At 48.3% G+C, this 20,051-nt stretch overlaps 1 protein-coding gene and 1 long non-coding RNA gene across 2 annotated transcripts; one reads left to right on the top strand and one right to left on the bottom strand.

Moving 5' to 3' along the window:
* Nucleotides 1–1,988: 1,988 nt before the first annotated feature.
* PLA2G10 (phospholipase A2 group X) lies at nt 1,989–19,335 on the top strand. Its single transcript, XM_007106147.2, has 4 exons — nt 1,989–2,067; nt 5,430–5,580; nt 7,352–7,458; nt 18,867–19,335. Exons 1-4 carry the CDS (start codon nt 1,989–1,991, stop codon nt 19,007–19,009), a joined length of 480 nt encoding a protein of 159 aa, XP_007106209.1. The 3' UTR covers nt 19,010–19,335.
* On the bottom strand, nt 8,578–19,517 carry LOC114487763 (uncharacterized). The gene is made up of 3 exons (XR_008619145.1): nt 19,350–19,517; nt 18,111–18,298; nt 8,578–9,262 (listed from the first exon to the last, which is right to left on the bottom strand). It is a non-coding gene; the product is annotated as an uncharacterized lncRNA (long non-coding RNA).
* Between the last annotated feature and the right edge of the window lie 534 nt (nt 19,518–20,051).

The following is a 20,051-nucleotide window of genomic DNA, read 5'->3' as shown; positions in this document are numbered from 1 at the left end:
AGATGATTGAGGATAACCAGTTAAAGCAGTAGTTTGGGGTACAAAAGTTCCAATACTGAGAACAGATTTCCTGACTTCTTAATTATAATGGATCCATCAGTATAAATGAGTTTTCCTCCATGCATAGTGATTGGGAACTCCCTGAAAGTAAAAGTCTTTCTCCCTAAACCAGAAGAGGATCTCAGGCACAAAGCCTTGCAGAGGTGAGACAGACACAGCAGCATCTTCGCATTTGAAGGAGGGCAGTGCAAGGTATGGACTCTTCATCAACCGGATTAATATATTTTTAAAAAATTTATTTATTTTTGGTTGTTTTGGGTCTCCGTTGCTGCGCATGGGCTTTCTCTAGTTGTGGCGAGTGGGGTCTACTCTTCATTGTGGTATGTGGGCTTCTCATTGCGGTGGCTTCTCTTGTTGCGGAGCATGGGCTCTAGGCATGCAGGCTTCAGTAGTTGTGGTGTGCAGGCTTCAGTAGTTGTGGCATGCGGGCTCAGTAGTTGTGGCTCGTGGGCTCTAGAGCACAGGCTCAGTAGTTGTGGTGCACGGGCTTAGTTGCTCCGCAGCATGTGGGATCTTCCCGGACCAGGGATCGAACCCGTGTCCGCTGCATTGGCAGGAGGATTCTTAACCACTGTGGCACCAGGGAAGTCCCCGGATTAATACATTATTGACACTAAATTGCTTTTCTGATTCATAAAAAAAAAGTCTTTCTCCCTAGATTTATGTGGGATGTTTTATCCCGTTGCCCATGGAGACCTTCGGAAGAAAGAAAATGGTTTTTACCCCATGTTTCGGAGAGTCTGAAACCCATAATCTGTTTGGACAAGCCTTAATTGGATACCTGTTTTGTGCCAGGCAAGCCAGTGCTGGGCGTTCAAGAGGAGAGACCTAGGTCTCGCCTTGAGGAGCTCACTCCCGTGGGGAGAGAGTAACCTCAGAGTGTGGCACACGGATGCCCTGATGCCGCAGGTTTTCATAGGAGGCAGACAGGGGTTTGGCACCATGTAGAAATGAATTTGAGTCTGGCTTCCCCTGCTTCTTGGTTCTTAGCTTCTCTGAGCCTCAGTTTCTTCCTGTGAAAATGGGGACACCAGGGGTCTGAGGTTGTGATAAGATCATGCACCTGATGCCCTTAGCACACTGTAGCAGGTGAGATGTGACGTCACCTTAGGTGCCAGTATCTTTAGGAGGGCTTGGCAGTGGGGATGGGGAGGGGTCTAGGGTTCCACTCTCAGAAGTAGTTATGACTAATTGGGTAGGGCTAGCACCAGGGACAAAGGGGGACAGATGTGTGCCACGACTGTCATCTCTTTTTGATACTGAGCACCTACTGTGTACCTCCTCCCGGCCTCACAAGGTCCCTCAGAGGCCTTGTTGCCCTCGACCAGATGAAGAGCCCGAGGAGCGGAGGGAGCGGAGTGGGGGGCTTGCTCAGACCCAGCTGCAGCTCACACCCCTTTCCCACCACTGGTGCTCTGTCTTTTACCAGAACTCACTCTGTGACGTTGAGCAAGTCTTTGCCCCCCTCGGAAGAGCTGGTTTCAGGGGAATCAGGGACGCCAGGCTTCCCACATTTAAAGTTTTAAAGAGCGTTCCAGTCCCTCCCCCTCCCCCAAGTCTCCTCCCGTCGGACGCCCAGGTGAGCTCTGGGAGCTGCCCGCAGGTAATGATAATACCAACAGAGTACCTCGCATTTGCTCCGCGACCCGACCTGTGCTAAACTCCTTTCCTCCGTAATTCTCCGCAATCCCCAATCCGAGACATCCCGGGGCCGAATTCGCCCCGCGGGCCCGGCCCCCTTTCGGTGATCAAGATGCAGAGGTCCCGACGGCCTCCCAGCACCGCCCCACGTGCCGCCCCTGGCGGCTCTGCCCGGGCCCGCGAGAGAGAGACCGGGGGCGGGGCTGCGCGGGGCCTCCGGGAGGGGGTTTGGCCGGGCTCGGTGACTACACTGGCCCGCCAGACCGCCCCACTCTTGCCACCCTCCGATGGGTCCACTGCCTTTGTGCCTGCCAGTAGGGCTGTCGCTGTTGCTGCTACTGGGACCCGGACTCGGGCTCAGCTCAGGTGAGTGAGGGATGGGCCCCCTCCAAGGACCCAGGAGTTCCTGGGGCTCCTCCAGTCCTCCCCAGGGTGCCAGGAGCCCTGCCTCCCCAGCCCTCCCAGGGGACCCAGGAGCCTTACAGCCCCCGGCCCTCCTTTCTGTGGTCCACCCACACGTTGCTTCCCAGCTTCCTGGGAGCCCTGTCCCCCTCCACCCCCGCCCCCGGTCCTCCCCTAGAGCCCCCTCATTCACTGCTTCCAGGGACCCAGAACTAGCCCAGTCCTCCCCCAGGGCCGCAGTGTCCTTCCCCCAAACCCTCTCCACTCACTGGCACCCTCTCCAGTGACCAGACCTCCCCATCCACCTGGCCTGGTGCCCTGTGAACTGAGCCTTCACTCCACCTGTCGCTGGGGTCTGCAGTAGGACCACCAGGGGGACACGAGAGGCTGAAAGGAGCAGGGGAAGAAGGGGCCCAGCCCTACCTGGGGTTGGGGAAAAACACAATGTCCCCTTCTCAACCACCCCTGAAAGTCACCCTTGGATAGGTCCCCTTGGCATATTACCCACAGGGACATGTGCGGACGCCACAAGCACAGAGACACACAGGCACAGCACGCCCCCAGCCTCATCTGGACGCTCAGGTGCTGGGCTCACGGACAGGCTCACACACAGACACAGGCAAAGACACCACAAGGGAAATGCACACACCCACACACCCACACTCAGGGATACCGACACAGCCCCATATGGACACACATACAGAGAGAAGCACACACACACAAACACACGCACACCCTCAGGCCCACAGGAAGCCTGGACAGCCTTGGCACTCCCAGCAGAGGCTGTCGTGGGCAGACACAGCAAACAGCCCCCAGAATGACCTGCCACACCTAAGCTGGCACGGAGGGAGTGTTTGCCTCGGTTACAAATCCAGTGCTGGGTGTCCACCCATGCCTGGGTTTTCCCTAGGGCTGAGTCCAGGACAGGTATGGGTCAGGTCAGGGTGGGGGGACCTCTGGGGACAGTTTTGGGGTGTGGGTTTGGAACTGGGGTCCTGTCAGATGTGCTTATTTCTTTTTCAAGTTTTAATTTTATTTGTTTTTGGCTGTGCCACGTGGCACGCAGAATCTTAGTTCCCCGACCAGGGATGGAACCCACGCCCCTGCAGTGGCAGCTCAGAGTCTTAACCACTGGACCTCCAGGGAAGTCCCCAGATGTGCTTAGACAGGGAGTGTTCCATGGGGCTTGGTGGATCCATGGGTCAAGGAAGCTTTTCTGAAAGCCCACTGCATGCCAGGGGATCCGGAGTTGCCTGCGGCAGAGATCTGTCCAGGCTGAAGGGTCATGCCCATGAGCAGACAGTGGCACAGCGTGACAAGGGCCCCTGTGGTCACGTGGGGGTGAAGCAGATTCTAGAAGGAGGTGATGGGTGAGCTGGGTGAGGATGGGGTGAGGGCACTTGCAGCGCAGGGTGTATGTGACAGGCAGTTTAACTGGAGGAACAGGACATGATGAATGGGGTCCATGTGGGGCATGTTGAGAGAGGGTGATGGAGCGGGGGGAGGGTCAGCTCCTGCAGGGCCTCTGATCAGTGAGGACCCTGAGCTTTACCTGGAGGGGGACGGGAGCCTGGGGAGGTTTCAAGCAGAGGTGTGGGCAACTGGGAGCAGCACTCAGGAAGTCCTGTGAGAGGAGGACGGGTCATCCAGAGAGGAAGGCAAAGCTTTTAACTCTAAACTCGTTTTTACATTTTGTTTCTATTTAACTTATCTCCACTCCCCTACACGAATATGCTGCTTTTCCCACTGAGAAAAAAACAAAATTGAGGGAATTCTCTGGTGGTCCAGTGGTTAGGACTCCGAGTTTCCACTGCTGGGGGCACCAGTTTTATCCCTGATCGGGGAACTAAGATCCCGCAAGCCACGCGGCACAGCCAAAAAAAAAAAAAAAAAAAAAAAAAATTGAATTGAATTTTGGTTTGGACTCTTCAAAAAAGTCAGCATGATAAATTCTTGTTCTAGATAAAAAGACATGAAACAGACATGATGATTAAAGGCAATGCAAACATCTCCTCTGGGTCCTCAGTCCTGGAGCAGTGGGCAGAGAGCGGGCTCCCAGGAATCAGGCCGGCCTGGGCACGAGTTTTTGCTCAGCAGCTCACCAGCTCTGAGACCTGGGATGGGTCCTTTTGCTTCTCGTAGCCTCAGTCTCTCCATCTGTAAATGGGAGAATAGCCACCCGCGAGACAAGGAAGTTGACAACAGATGTCGCCTATAAATTGGGGAGCACAGTGCCCAGTGCAGGGCGAGGTCCCAGTGATAGCATCTCCTTACTGTGGCTCTGATTGTGTTTTTTGACTAAACGCCAGAGTGGACTCATGGCCCTCACCAGAAGAAGGAGTGGCTCTGGGATTCTCTGATGCCCAGCTCACAGCAGGTTTGGAGGCCCCTTACCCCGAGCAGTGGACCCCTTGATGCCCGTAAGCTCTGTCACCCTGGCAGGGCTCCCTTCCTCCTTGGGCAAGGAGGAAGGAGCACTGGATTGGGAGTCAGAAGCCCCCTGTCAGGTCAGGTTCTTGTGGGCTGTGTGACTTTAGAGTTGTCCTTCCCACCTGGGCCTCCTCTTTCTTCCATGTGAGATGCAGGGGTTCCAGTCGTACCAACTATGTACTGTTATGTGTCACAGCCACATGGGGGATCCAGAAAAATGTCTGGGATGTGGCCGCAGGGCCTCCCCGTGTGGGAGGAAGCTGTGCCGGGCAGTGAAAATAAGAGATGCAAAGGGCCCTGAGCCAGAGTCTGGAGGGCAGTGGTGGAGGCAGTGGAAACCCAGGGAGAGGGAAGCCCCTGCAGAGGAGCCCACCTTGATGGCAGGGACTCTGTTCAGCTCATTTCTGATGTCCAGTGCCCAGCACAGGCAACTGGACAGACATTTGATGGGCGACTTGCAATCTGACTCTGGAGTTGATAAGGGCAAAGGATTGGGAATCAGGGCATTCCAGGAAGAGGGAACAGCCTGTGCAAAGGCCCAGAGGTGTGAGTTTTTTCAGATGCTGTGGCTCTGTGACCTGTTTTCTCCTTCATGGCTGCCTTGAATATATGGATAACAATAGTTAGAGCTTATTGTGTGCCGGGTGCTTTACATGCATGATCTCATTCCATTCCTGGGAGTGAGATTCCCCCCCCCCCGCCTTATTCCCCTGTTTCACAGATGAGGAAACCAAGGCACAGAGAGTTTGAGCTTCCAAGGTCACACAGCTACGAATAAGAAGCAGGATTCAAACTGATACAGTCATCTAGGCCCTTTTCAGGCTGGTGACCTTCCCCAGGGCCAGGGCAGCCCCCACCTGCAGCCTCTAACCTTTGTCTCCGCCTACCCACCCCAGCTTCCCAGAGGTCACATGTGCACCGACGTGGGCTCATAGAACTGGCAGGGACTGTGCACTGTGCTGGCACCCGCACCGCCATGGCCTACATGAACTACGGCTGCTATTGTGGCCTGGGTGGCCATGGCCAGCCCAGGGATGCCATTGACTGGTGAGTGCACGCTGGGGCCAGAAGATCCCACCCCCTGGGGTCATTAAGGAAATATCACCTATGAGGAAATACCCAAAAATGAGGTTAGGGTTTGGGCTAGGAAGATCCCAGCACGCGGTACTACTTGCAGGCAGAGGGCCTCCTGAGCAACACGGCCAATGAGGCCAAACTGTGCTGCCAGCTGCCCCCCCACCGCCCCGTCTGGCCATGGAGTGATTGATTATGTTAGCTGAAGAAAAATGGCACATCATTGATCAGACTTATTATGCATCAGAACTGTTCTGAGAACCCCTTTGAGTCCTCACAAAACCCCATTTCAGAGATGAGGAAAGTGAGGCACAGAGAGATCAACTTGCCTGGGGCCGCACAGAGAGTGAGGTGTGGGGACTGGGATTTGAACCCAGGCAGCCTGGCTAGATTCACGCCCCCATCACTGCCCTCTGCTGCTGTGGGAGAAGGGCCTGTTCTGTGCCAGGCTGTGTGCTTGGATCTTGCCACGACTTCCTTTCATTTGCCCTCAGGGCCACGGCCATCCGTGGAGGCAGGTATGATGGTGATCCTCGTTTTACAGATGAGGTCCCTGAGGCTTAAAGAGACACAGCCACTCACCATTTCCACTTAGTGCTGGTGGGGGGCAGGGGCGTGGAATGTGACTGTCTCTTCTGGAGCTCAGAGGATGTAGCTGTCACTGACAGGTCTTCATCCAGCCTCGTGCCTCGAAGGCTCCTGCCATGGCCCCTGTCCTCCCTCCCACGCTCTGGTTGTCTAGTTCCTGCACATCTTTCCAGGTGCAGCCCAGGCCTCACCTCCTCTAGGAAGCCTTCCCTGCAGCCCAGCTGGGCCTGGCACTTCTCTGGCTCCCAGAAGCCCCTCTCCTTACCCCACATCCCAGCACTTCTCGCCACACACGTGACATCTGGTGGCTTGTCTGCCTCTCCCCGCCAGACTGGGAGCTCCTTGAGGGCAGAGTGGAATCTGGCTGACGTCTCCCTGCCAGACCCTACTGAGGGCTCAGCGCAGGGTGGGGCTGCTGGCTGGATGGAAGCAAGAGCAGTGGATGATTGCACGATGGACAAGTTTACAGACATTGGTGGGTGTTTCTCAGGGAATTTGTATGTTATTATTATCATTACTATTGTTTTCGAGGTGCTCTTATGTGGCAGACTGGACACCGGTGACACTGTGGGGAGCAGGACAGAAATGGCCCCGCCCTCACAGAGGTCTGGGTCAGGGAGGACAGCTGCTAATCAGTCTTCTCCCTAATTAGGGTCTCATCATAAACCTGCCCGGAGGGAAGGAACCTGGGCTTAGGAGAGGGTGTGATCAGGAGACTGTCAGAGCCTGGGGAGATGTGGGATCTGGATGGCATCCTGGGGGTGGGGGCGGGTACTCGGGCTGAGACCTAGAGCAGGAAGAGTGGGCATGAAGTTCTCCCAGGCAGGGGGCAGAGTGTGGGCAAAGTCAGGAGGTGGGGAGGGTGTGGCTCGCTCCAGGAACAGAGAAGAGACCGCTGTGGCTGGAGCTCGGAGACTCACAGAGTGAGGCAGGCAGGGGCCAGGCTCGAGTGTGGCAGAGGGATGGAGGCAGTGCAGGACACACTGGGGGCGGTGGAATTGTTTCCCAGGATGGGGATTCTCAGGGAGAAGGCTTGGACCAGAAGATGCTGTCCCCCTGTGGGTCCTCACTCACCTGAAGTCCTGGCACAGGAGGATGGCCAAGAGAGCATCCCTGCCTTCACCCACCCGCCGGTCTGCCTGTCTGCCACCCACAGGTGCTGTCATTCCCACGACTGCTGCTACAGACGTGCTGAGGATGCTGGCTGCAGTCCCAAGATGGAGCGCTATTCCTGGCAGTGTGTCAATCAGCACATCCTGTGTGGTGAGTTCCCAGCATCAGACCCGGTAGCAACAACTGGCTGGAGCATAGAGGGACTTCCAAGTATAGGCAGGGCCCATCGCTCCCCATCTTGCCCCAGTCTCCACCATGCCCCATTGTCTGCCTGACATTGAGGCCAAGTGTCAATTACTATAGTTCATTTCTCCTGTGCTGTTGATTTTGTTATGGAAAAGGAATAATTCTATCAGACCCAGGAAAACAGAAGGTAGGTCAAAAGGCTGAATGCTTCAAGAAAAATGGGAATGGTGAGCCCATTTATTTGTCAAAATGAAGAGTACACCTGGGTCTGATGTATCCCCTTTGCTTCCCTCGTTAGCACTGCCTGCCCCAGGGGATATCTGAGTTTGCAAACCCTGGCCTCTGGCCAACAGCTTAGTCCATGATTCAGATTCTGTGACGTTGCCAAGCCCTGATCTCTCAGGGCCTCAGTTTCCTCATTGGTAAACTGGGGGCGGAAATAAAGCCGGCCTATTGTAAGGATGAAGTGACAGTGTCACTGTGCTTAATGATGTCATTAATGTCTGGTGAAGAAATGACCCAACACAGACCCTCCGGTGAAGATGACCAGGCACTATTTCACTGAGCACAGGATTTGGGGAAGGACAAGAAGACAGTTCTGTGTAACCCTGAACCCCCCAAGAGAAAGTAATTTTTCTTTCAATTTTCTTTTAATCCTTCTAATTTTGTGAAATTAGGAGAAAGTCTCAGTTCAGTGTTACGTTAGCTAAAACATCCCTGGGCACAGACTTACTAGAGCATGGACTTGAGGATACGGGGAGGGGGAAGGGTAAGCTGGGACGAAGTGAGAGAGTGGCATAGACATATATACACTACCAAATGTAAAATAGATAGCTAGTGGGAAGCAGCCACATAGCACAGGGAGATCAGCTCGGTGCTTTGTGACCACCTAGAGGGGTGGGATAGGGAGGGTGGGAGGGAGGGAGACGCAAGAGGGAAGAGATATGGGAACATATGTATATGTATAACTGATTCACTTTGTTATAAAGCAGAAACTAACACACCATTGTAAAGCAATTATACTCCAATAAAGATGTTAAAAAGAAAAGCCAAAAAAACTAAGGCCCATATAAATGAAATGATTTATCTCCAAAGAGCGTTAGTGAGAGTATGAAATAAAAAATATCTCTGAAAAAAATAAAAATAATAAATAAAACATGCCTGGGTCACTTGCTGGTCCTTTTTAACCAAGAGAGTAGGTTTCTGGCTTAAAACGTTATTCAAAACCCATTCTATTCCTAAATTTAATTCTGGCCTTAAAATAATTCTTCATTATCTAACTATCTGTTTATCTACCTATCATCTATCTTTAACCACAAGCAGCGTGTATTTAATGAGGATAATTATAACATAATCTGATATCACTGTACATTTTACATGACCGGCCACTTCTTTTTTTTTTAAACTATTGTTAACTTGCTCCATATCATTTTATTTATTTGTTTGTTTGTTTGTTTATTTATGGCTGCGTTGGGTCTCCATTGCTATGCGTGGGCTTTCTCTAGTTGTGGCGAGCGGGGGCTACTCTTCATTGCGGTGTGCGGGCTTCTCACTGCAGTGGCTTCTCTTGTTGCAGAGCACAGCTCTAGGCGCGGGCTTCACTAGTTGTGGCTCACGGGCTCTAGAGCGCAAGCTCAGTAGTTGGCTGCGCACGGACTTAGTTGCTCCACGGCATGTGGGATCTTCCCGGACCGGGGCTGGAACCCGTTGGCAGGCGGATTCTTAACCACTGTTCCACCAGGGAAGTCCTGACCAGCCACTTCTGAAGCTGAAAGAAAAATAAAACTGTGGTTAAAAATGTTGTGTCCCTTGGGGCACCTTTACTGGTTTTTAAAACAAAGCAATAAGAAAAGGAGTGAGGTGTTTGTTTTTAAGATTACCTTCTGATGGATGGTATTTTGTATTTACAGTTTCTTTTCAAACAAATTAAAAAGCCGAATCAAGGGAAAAAACAGGAAGTGATAGTACAGGCACAATGTTGGTAAGGCTGGGGTTTGGGCAGTGAGCCTCCAAGTTATCTGAGGAGTTAGAAATGAAAAATGCAGACAACTGGTTCCATAACTTTTTTCTTTTACTTTTAATAGAGAATAGCATAACATAAAAGTAACCATTTTAAAGTGTACATTTCACAATGTCCTCCAACCACCACCTCCATCTAGTTCCAGAACATTTGCATCAACATCCCTCCCCCAAAATCCTGTACCCATTAAGCACTCAGTCCCCATTCTCCCTCCCTCCAGCACGTGGCAACCACCAATTTTCTTTCCATCTCTATATATTTACCTATTCTAGATATTTCATATAAATGAAATCATATGATATGTGGCCTTTTGTGTCTGGCTTCTTTCACTTAGCATCTCGTTTTCAAGGTTCATCCATGTTATAGGATGTATCTGAACTTCATTCCTTTTTATGGCTGAATAATATTCCATTCTAGGTAGGTACCACGTTGTGTCTATCCATTCATCCATTGGTGGACTTTGGGTTGTTTGCACCTTTTGACTACTGGGAATAGTGCTGCTGTGAACATTTGTGAACAAGTATTTGTTTGAATACCTGTTATTGTGTCTTTGGGGTACATAGCTAGGAGTGGAATTGTTAGGTCTCATCTGGTAATTCTGTGTTTTACTTTTTGAGGAACCACCAAACCTTTCTATAGATGCTGCACTATTTTACATTCTTATTAGCAATGTATAGGGGATCCAATTTCTCCACAGCCTTGCCAACATTTGCTATTTTTCTTTTTTTTTTAATTAGTGGAGGTGATTAGTGTATCTCATTGTGGGTTTTTTTTGTTTGTTTTTGTTTTTGTTTTTTTGCGGTATGCGGGCCTCTCACTGTTGTGGCCTCTCCCGTTGCGGATCACAGGCTCCGGACGTGCAGGCTCAGCGGCCATGGCTCATGGGCCCAGCTGCTCCGTGGCATGTGGGATCTTCCCAGACTGGGGCATGAACCCGTGTCCCCTGCATCGGCAGGCGGACTCTCAACCACTGCGCCACCAGGGAAGCCCCTCATTGTGGTTTTCATCTGCCTTTCCCTAATGACTAATGATGTTGAGCATCTTTTCATGTGCTTGTTGGCCATGTTTATATCTTTTTGGAGAAATGTCTATTCAAGTCTTCTGCTCATTTTTTTTTTTTTGCGGTACGCAGGCCTCTCACCGTTGTGGCCTCTCCCGTTGCGGAGCACAGCCTCCGGACACGCAGGCTCAGCGGCCGTGGCTCACGGGCCCAGCCACTCCGCAGCATGTGGGATCCTCCGGGACTGGGGCACGAACCTGTGTCCCCTGCATCGGCAGGCGGACTCTCAACCACTGCGCCACCAGGGAAGCCCTGCTCATTTTTAATTGAGTTGTCTTTTTGTTCTTGAATTCTAAGAGTCCTTTATCTGTTCTGGACACTGGACTCTATCATATATGTGATTTGCAAGTATTTCCTACGATTCTATTGTCTTTTCATTTTCTTGATAATGTCTTTGATATACAAAAGTTTTAATTTTGATAAAGCCCAATTTATCTACTTTGTCTTTTGCTGACTGTTTTTGGTGTCCTAAGTAGCCATTGCCAGATCCAAGGTCATGAAGATTTACCACTGTTTTCTTCTAATAGTTTTATGGTTTGAACTCTTAAATTTAGGTCACTGATCCACCTTGAGTTAAATTTTTGTATATGGTCGGTGGTAGGGGTCCAGCTCTATTCTTTTGCATGTGAATATCCAGTTGTTCCAGCACCATTTGTTGAAGAGACTCTTTTTCCCCAATTAAGTAGTCTTGGTACTCTTTTTTTTTTTGGCTGCGTTGGGTCTTCGTTGCTGCACGCGGGCTTTCTCTAGTTGCGGTGAGCGGGGGCTACTCTTCGTTGCGGTGCGCGGGCTCATTGTCGTGGCTTCTCGTTGCAGAGCACGGGCTCTAGGTGCCAGGGCTTCAGTAGTTGTGGCTCGCGGGCTCTAGAGCACAGGCTCAGTAGTTGTGGCACATGGGCTTAGTTGCTCTGCGGCATGTGGGATCTTCCTGGGCCAGGGCTTGAACCTGTGTCCCCTGCACTGGCAGGCGGATTCTTAACCACTGTGCCACCAGGGAAGCCCAGTCTTGGTACTCTTGTTGAAAATCACTTGGCTCTTAGATCAGTGATGTCTCTGAGCCTGTTTCCTTACCTGGAAGATGGGTGTTGCAAAGATGGAAGAAGGTTTATAATGTGATAACCGGAAGTTGTCACTTTCTTCCCTACCCTCTTCTTCATCCCTCATCCTCATCTGAACCTCTCTCTGACCTCCACTACCTCCGTGTCCCCTGCATCGGCAGGCGGACTCTCAACCACTGCGCCACCAGGGAAGCCCTGCTCATTTTTAATTGAGTTGTCTTTTTGTTCTTGAATTCTAAGAGTCCTTTATCTGTTCTGGACACTGGACTCTATCATATATGTGATTTGCAAGTATTTCCTACGATTCTATTGTCTTTTCATTTTCTTGATAATGTCTTTGATATACAAAAGTTTTAATTTTGATAAAGCCCAATTTATCTACTTTGTCTTTTGCTGACTGTTTTTGGTGTCCTAAGTAGCCATTGCCAGATCCAAGGTCATGAAGATTTACCACTGTTTTCTTCTAATAGTTTTATGGTTTGAACTCTTAAATTTAGGTCACTGATCCACCTTGAGTTAAATTTTTGTATATGGTCGGTGGTAGGGGTCCAGCTCTATTCTTTTGCATGTGAATATCCAGTTGTTCCAGCACCATTTGTTGAAGAGACTCTTTTTCCCCAATTAAGTAGTCTTGGTACTCTTTTTTTTTTTGGCTGCGTTGGGTCTTCGTTGCTGCACGCGGGCTTTCTCTAGTTGCGGTGAGCGGGGGCTACTCTTCGTTGCGGTGCGCGGGCTCATTGTCGTGGCTTCTCGTTGCAGAGCACGGGCTCTAGGTGCCAGGGCTTCAGTAGTTGTGGCTCGCGGGCTCTAGAGCACAGGCTCAGTAGTTGTGGCACATGGGCTTAGTTGCTCTGCGGCATGTGGGATCTTCCTGGGCCAGGGCTTGAACCTGTGTCCCCTGCACTGGCAGGCGGATTCTTAACCACTGTGCCACCAGGGAAGCCCAGTCTTGGTACTCTTGTTGAAAATCACTTGGCTCTTAGATCAGTGATGTCTCTGAGCCTGTTTCCTTACCTGGAAGATGGGTGTTGCAAAGATGGAAGAAGGTTTATAATGTGATAACCGGAAGTTGTCACTTTCTTCCCTACCCTCTTCTTCATCCCTCATCCTCATCTGAACCTCTCTCTGACCTCCACTACCTCCACCTGAGAGAACTGAGGATCTGGTGTGATTCTCCACTAAAACCCCAGCTTCTGCAGACTTGTTCTCCTCTAGAGGGAAGGAGGCTATCATAAGGGTTACGTAGAAAGATGTTCTTAGATATGCATGGATTCTCAACTGTATCCTCTGAGTCTGAATTAGGAGTTGGCACAGAGCAAAACTGAATTTATATGGAGACATAACATCAAGGACTGAAAATGCCCCAGACATCATCTCATCCAACCCTCTCACTTAGAATTGGGGAAGATGAAGCCCAGGGAAAGAAGTGACTTGCTTAACATGGTGGTGATAAGCCCACTTCTGGGCATATTCCCTGTCCCCAAACTGCCCCCTTCCACTGTGGGTGGAATGGAGAAGTGGGCCTTGAATGGGAAATGTGTTAAAGACCTTTCTCTTCTTCCTTCAATCTGCATGTTCTGCTTGCCCCTAACCATGTAAAAATGATGTTTGTAAAATATTTATTGGTGTGTCTGCTGGTGGAGTCTGTGACTGTTTACAGAAGTGCCCTCCCTGAACCAAACGAAGAGAACCAAAATATCTATTATGCTTTTTTTTTTTGCTAAAAATATTCTTATTCTGTTTGGAAACATTCTGAACATAGTTGTTTGCTTAATTACAGGTGTGGCCCATTTTCCATTTATGGGCCTGACTTAAATATATTTATTTTAAATGTTAAGCATATAATAATATTTACTGGCAGGCCTTTATTTTAAACTTAACCCTTCGGAGCTAGGTTTCCTCTTCAGTTTTTACTATTCTTGAATAACATGAAGCTGTTGGGCTCCCGAGGCCATGGAGCAGTGAGACCCAGCCTTGCTTTTGAAAGGTTCTTTCTTGCTCAGGGAAAAGGGTGGGAGCACAAAGGAGGCATAGGCATTGGGTCAGCTCTGTGGCCTTGGACAACTTACTAAATCCCTCTGAGCCTCACTTTCCTCATCTGTAAAATGGGAATAATAAAACTCTGGTGCTGGGTTTGTATAAGAATCAGAAACAATGTATGGCTTTTCTGTATTCTCCCAAAAATTATTATTGAGAATCTGCTCTGCGTCAGGCTCCTTGCTAGGTTTTGGGCAAAACAGAGAAGCAAGGCTCTGTGCTGTAAAAAGAGGAGAATAGCGTCTGTGCCAATTGTTTTTACAAGTGCTGTGTCGGAAGAGAAAGCAGTGAAGTATTATACAAACTACAACATAGATGAACCTTGAAAACATGAAGCTCAGTAAAAAAAAGCCAGACACAAAAGGTCACCCATTGTATGATTCCATGTATATGAAATGTCCAGACTAGGCAAATCGACAGACAGAATGCATATTTGTGGTTACCAGGGACTCCGGAGAGTGGAACTGGGGAGTGACTTAATAAATATGGGTTTCTTTTGGGCTGATAAAAATGTTTTGGAACTAGATAGAGGGAATGGTGGCAGAAGATTGTGAATGTACTAAATACCACTGACTTGTCACTTTAAAGTGTTAAATTTTGTTATGGGAATTTTGCCTCAGTAAAAATGTATCCTCACCCCAGAATGCTCAGGGGTCAGAGAAGGTCTCACTGACAAAATGCCATTGAAGCAGAGACTTGGGGAATGAAGGAGCCGTGGGAAGAGGTGGTGGGAACAGCCAGTGCAAAGGCCCTGAGGTAGGGATGAATATCTGGGTGGTTTGAGGAGGGTGAGGCTGGAGCAGAGTCATCCAGGGAGAGAGTAGTAGGTGATAATAGAATGATGAGGGCCAGATCCCCCAGGGCATTGGAGGCTTTCCTCTGAGGGAGATGGAGAGCCAGGGAGGGTTTTGAGCAGAGGAGGGACATGATCCAATCTGCATTTTAACCGTACTGCATTTTTGGCTGCTGCATGGAACATATGCTGGTGGGAGCAAGGGTGGAACCCAGGCACCTGTATGAAGCTGTCCCAGGGATCTGGGTGAGAGGTGGCTTGGGCAGGTGGTGGCAGTGGAGATGGTGGAAGAGGGGGGCTTTTGGACATGTTTGGCTGGAAGGTGGAGCTGGGGGACTTGCTCGTGGATGGGGGAGGGAAGGGGAACTGGCTGGAATGTTCATGCGAGTCACCCTGTCCTTAGACAGCTGTCCTCCGGTTGCAACCCTGGAGCTTCAATGGCTCTTTCCTCAGAAGTTCCTACCCCACCAGGTCATGTTGCTCCGAGGGTGTGCGTGTCTCTGTTGTGCAGCAGCCCGTGGAAATTTTACAGGCAGAAGGGCTGGCTCCTGCACCAGCTGGTTCCTTTACCAATTTTTACATATTATTTTTATCTATCTATCTGTCCATCCATTCATCCACATGCTTTTTCTGATTCAAACCTAATCCACCTTTGTTGTGAAAAATTAAAACATTCCGGAAACACTGTAATGTAGAAAGTTACACTCCATCCACCAGAGTTAACTAGCTTCTGTTAAGTTTGGCATCTTTTCCTCCAGATTTGTGCATGTGTAAACAAACAAACAATAACAAAAATCAGATCACACTACATATATATATTTTTTCACTTAATATAGTGTCTTGGACATCTTGGAACATCTAGGTCAGCCTCATTCTTTTAAAGCCAGACAATCACCTATGGCAGAGTGTCTCCATCTTAACACTTTGGACATTTGGGGCCGGACAGTTCTCCGGTGAGGGGGCCGTCCTGGGCATCGTAGAGTTTAGCGGCGTCCCTGGCCTCTACCAACCAGATGCCAGTAGCACCCCCAATCCCCCACGTGACAACCAAAGATGTCTCCGCATACTGCCAAATGCCCCCCGGGGGCCCCAACTGAGAATGGCCAGTGACACGAACGTACTTAATTTTGCAGAGACCATGGCTGTTCCTAAGTCTTTGTGCACTTGTGACAGGGTTTTGTAGCATGGAGTCCTAGAACTGTTGGGTCAAATGGTGTATCTGAGGTGCCCTTAGAATTTATATGTAGAAAGGACGGGAGAGCAGCCTGAAAGGGGGTTAGAGAACTTGTCCTGGAGGGTATTTACTCGGCAAGAGCATTTAAAAAATGTAAATGGTGTTTATTGTAGAGGCTGGGGAGGGGCTAAAGGGAGACCTGGTAGAGATGAGGGAGGAGGAAGGCCACCAAAGTCCCCACAAGCCACCTCCTTTCGGCACTGAGTGGTATAGATATTTTAAGTCTAACAAATAACGTAAACTAACCTTTGAAATAGCTGCCCTTCAAATTTGGTTAACTGAGATTGCTTTTTCCATGATGAAAGCACCGTATGGCTCAAAGTAGAAGAGTTTCAAATTACAAAATGTAAAAGTTTGGTGGGAAATAAAACTCCCATTGACACTACCCAGACATCCATTTGATTAACCTTCTGGTGGTGGTGGTGTTGTTTTGTCTTTTTTGAGTGCATAATACATAAAAAACATAGCAGTGTGTTTTGTAACCCTTATTTTCCTCTTAAGTATAAGTTCTTTTCCATGTCATTAAAACTCTATTAAAAGAATAGATATATGTATAACTGAGTCACTTGCTGTACACCTGAAACTAACAAAATCAACTAACTAAACATCAACTATACTCCAATATAAAATAAAAATTTTAAAAAAACTCTCTTAAACAATCCTCTGTTACAAACTTGAATTTGTAAGGGTGGGCGAGTGCCTCGAGTTGACACCCTACTCCCTTCCTGCAGACAAGCCAGGAGGCCTGGGGTCGGGCAGGGCTGAGTTGGGGCCCAGTCCCCACACCCCTTCCTGGATTTTTCCTCTGTAAGGTTGGGGTGCCAATGGCACTGCCCTGAGAGGACTGGGTGAGATGGGGACCATGGAGCCAGCCCTTTGCCCAGTGCCTGGCTCCGCATAACTGCACAGTTAACGCCAGCTCCCATCATCCTGACTTTTTCTGTTGTTATCCATTTACTGAATTATAACCAAGGCAGTTTTTTTTTTCTGGGCTGCGCCACGCCGCGTGGCTTGCAATCTTACTTCCCTGACCAGGGATCAAACCCGGGCCCCCTGCATTGGGAGCGTAGTGTCTTACTCACTGGACCACCAGGGAAGTAAGTCCCTGGGAAGCTTAATAAATGAATTTAAGGGAGAAAGATTTTCCCTTTCAGTCCTTTGTTAATTTTTCCAATTAGGCAAGGAGGAAGTATCAGTTGCACGATAGTCTGACTGCTAGAGAGGGTAAACCTCTCTTACACTTGCTAATCTCCCTTTTTTTTTAAACCAAGACACTCCAATTTGGGGGCTCACAGCTTTCAGGTGGGCAACAGCATTTAACTAGACTTTGATATTAGGACTTTATCTTCATTGGTTTTTGTTGTTTTTGCTTTCTTTGTTTTTTAGTCAGTTTCTTATATTTGTGGTATAAGATTTTGGTTTTCCATTTATGTCAGTGATAGAATTTATTTAATGCAATTTAATACCATTTAATATAAGTAAATCATAATTTATTTAATAATTGACTTACTATTAGAAATAAAGGGGATTTAAAGCTAGCATCTTGAAGCTGCCATGGGTCCGAGATTGGGAAACCCTGTGTGCAGTCATGCAGATAAACACCTTTAATCAACTCAGCTCATTACAGGGGGTCCCGGGCCCCCTGCCTCCTGCTTGACATCCCCCACCCTTCCCCCGCTCATCGCTCCGTCCCCTCCTGGTGCTGCCAAGCTCTCCGAGTGTTGCCCTGAGAGAAGCTGATGAATTTTCTGAGTCTCATGCTTCACCTTGCTAGGATCTCCATGGAACTTGTGCATTTTAAGAGGGGATCTTTAAAGATTAGCCGACAGCTTAAGGAGGTCAGCTGCAGCTCATAAGCACCTGCTGTATGCCCTGCATTTTACTGACTTGGTCTCTTTTCATTCTCCCAACAGCCCTTAGAAGTAGGTACTTTTAGTATCCTAAAAGTGGCCCCTGTGGAAACAGCCTGGGAAGGATTAAGTGATGTGTCCAAAGGAACTATATCCATGGCCGAGCTGGCTACCTTCAAAGTTCATGCTTCACTGTGCCTCTGGAATAAATTTGGAAAGATTTAATAGTGGGTGTTTTTTTCTCCCCCATTTTGTGGATAATTAAAAACCCACAGTCAAAGGCAGATGACATATCCATAGCTGTTATACCTTCTAGATTAATAAGATTCAACTTGAAGATCACAAAATCTTTCCAGCCAAAAGGAATGACTCTCTAGCAGTGGAATTCCCAAGGCAGAGGAGATTTATCTTTGGGTGGCAACCTTTGCATCTCTGTATAAGGTAGGCTCAGGATGGAAGGAAGAGATGGAATATGATTGTTACCTAAAACAAACTGTTTTCTTATACAGTATCATGTCATGTGCATATAATGACATTTTACCTCTTCTTTTCCAATTTGGATACCTTTTATTTCTTTTTCTTGTCTGATTGCTGTGGCTAGGACTTCCAATACTATGTTGAATAGAAGTGGCAAGAGTGGGCATCCTTGTCATGTTCCAGATTTCAGAGGGAAGTCTTTTAGCTTTTCACCATTGAGTATTATGTTGGCTGTGGGAACAGACTGTTTTCTTGAAGGAGCATCTGAAAGAGACCTGGAGAGAAAAGGTGGAGAAATGCAGGTAGAACCAACATTGGTGGAGTACACGCGTAGGGCCAAGCCCCTGCCGGGCACTTTACATAGGCTTTCTCACCCGTGCTTCCCAATAAACCTGCAAAATGGATGGTGCCCCCATCTACATGAGGACTTGGCTCAGAAAGTTTAGGTAAGACCACACAGCTAGGAACTAGCAGAGAAGGCATTCCAAAAAAAAAAAAAAAAAAAAGCCTGGATGGTTCCCAGGCACCTACTGCTTATCTAAATGGATCCTTAAATGCACTAGTGTAATACTGATGCAGAAGAGAAGCTAAAAGGGCATATGGACTTTGGACTTCCTCTCTGAAAACACTCCCCTGGCAACTTCAATTTCCTTTTCTCTAAAATGGGCTGAACATCACCTCCCTAGGGAGTTATGACGAGAGAGATCACGCGGTGAACTGTCAAAGTGTCACCCAGATGCAATTTATGCCCTTCCTTGTCCCCAGCTTTACTGGCTTCCCTTGCATTTATCTTCAAGTCTCTGCAAGTCCCTGCTCTAACCTCAGTTTTCCCACTTTTTTCAGGACCAGTGGAGGACAAATGCCAAGAACTCATGTGCAAGTGTGACCGGGAGATTGCTTACTGTTTAGCCAAAACTGAGTACAACTTAAAGTACCTCCTTTACCCCCGTTTCTTGTGTGGGAAGGACTCACCCAAGTGTGACTGACTAGCCTGACTTGAAATGTCTTTTTTGCACAAGGAAATAAAACTTCTTTTTGCGGATCAACAGCCTTATTCAGTTCTTTGCAGGAGGAAGCTGGGGCCAATTGTTAAAGCTGAAACCCCTGTGTTTGCTTTCACTCCTGTCCTGCAACTTGGGGCTAGAGCCAGTTTTGTTTCCAGCTTGATCATGTCAAAAGCCCCATGCCTATTTTATAAAACCACAACTGTATTTATGACTGTATTAGGTTTGGTACCATTTGAGGTTCAACCTTTATGAAAAGAGCTGAGCCTTGTCTTCTAACCTGCTCCCGATGGCAGGTAGTCAAAAGTGAGCAAACACCTACCATGTGCTTGGCCTTGCTTTTGATTCTGGGCTGAAGCAATAAACAAAATGGCCACATGATGCCCAACCTTGTGAAGTTCAAGTCTAGTAGTTGTTAGCTCGAGTCTTCTCGAGCTATCCCACTCCACCTTTAACAGTTAAAATTTATTTCCTGATCACAAAAGTAGTACTATGCATTGCTAAAAAAAAAAAAAAAAAAAAGGAAAATTGAGAAATATATAAAGGAGAAAACCCCCCACTCCAATTCTCACAGTCCACAAGAACCACTTTTAGTATCTTCGTGTGCTGCCCATTGGTCTTGTCTATAATGTGTTAAAAATGTAATTGAGACTCTATACTGTATGATTTTCATAAGCTTTTTTCCATTTCTCCATGTCTTTAAAAAAAATCTTTGGAAACTTCATTTCCAAATGTATTAGATACATTTCCAGCTGTATTAGATACTATTTTATAGACTGCTACCTTTTAGACATTGGTGATATTTCCTATTTTTATCAATTACTGATGTGATGAGGATGTTTGTGAATGAATCTTTGCTCCCCTCCCACCTTTTTATTATTCCTTAACTGAGATTTGCAGAAATGGAATTCTCGCATTAAAGGGTCTGATATTTTAAGTAGCCTCCCCATTTTGACACACCAAGCCAAGAGGGTCTGAGGGCAGAGAGGCAGCCGGTGGTCCTGGCTCTGATATGCCTGTCCCT

This window comes from Physeter macrocephalus, chromosome 14 (genome assembly GCF_002837175.3).
Source record: "Physeter macrocephalus isolate SW-GA chromosome 14, ASM283717v5, whole genome shotgun sequence".
Lineage (NCBI taxonomy): Eukaryota > Metazoa > Chordata > Mammalia > Artiodactyla > Physeteridae > Physeter > Physeter macrocephalus.
This window is presented reverse-complemented; position numbering and strand designations above follow the sequence as displayed.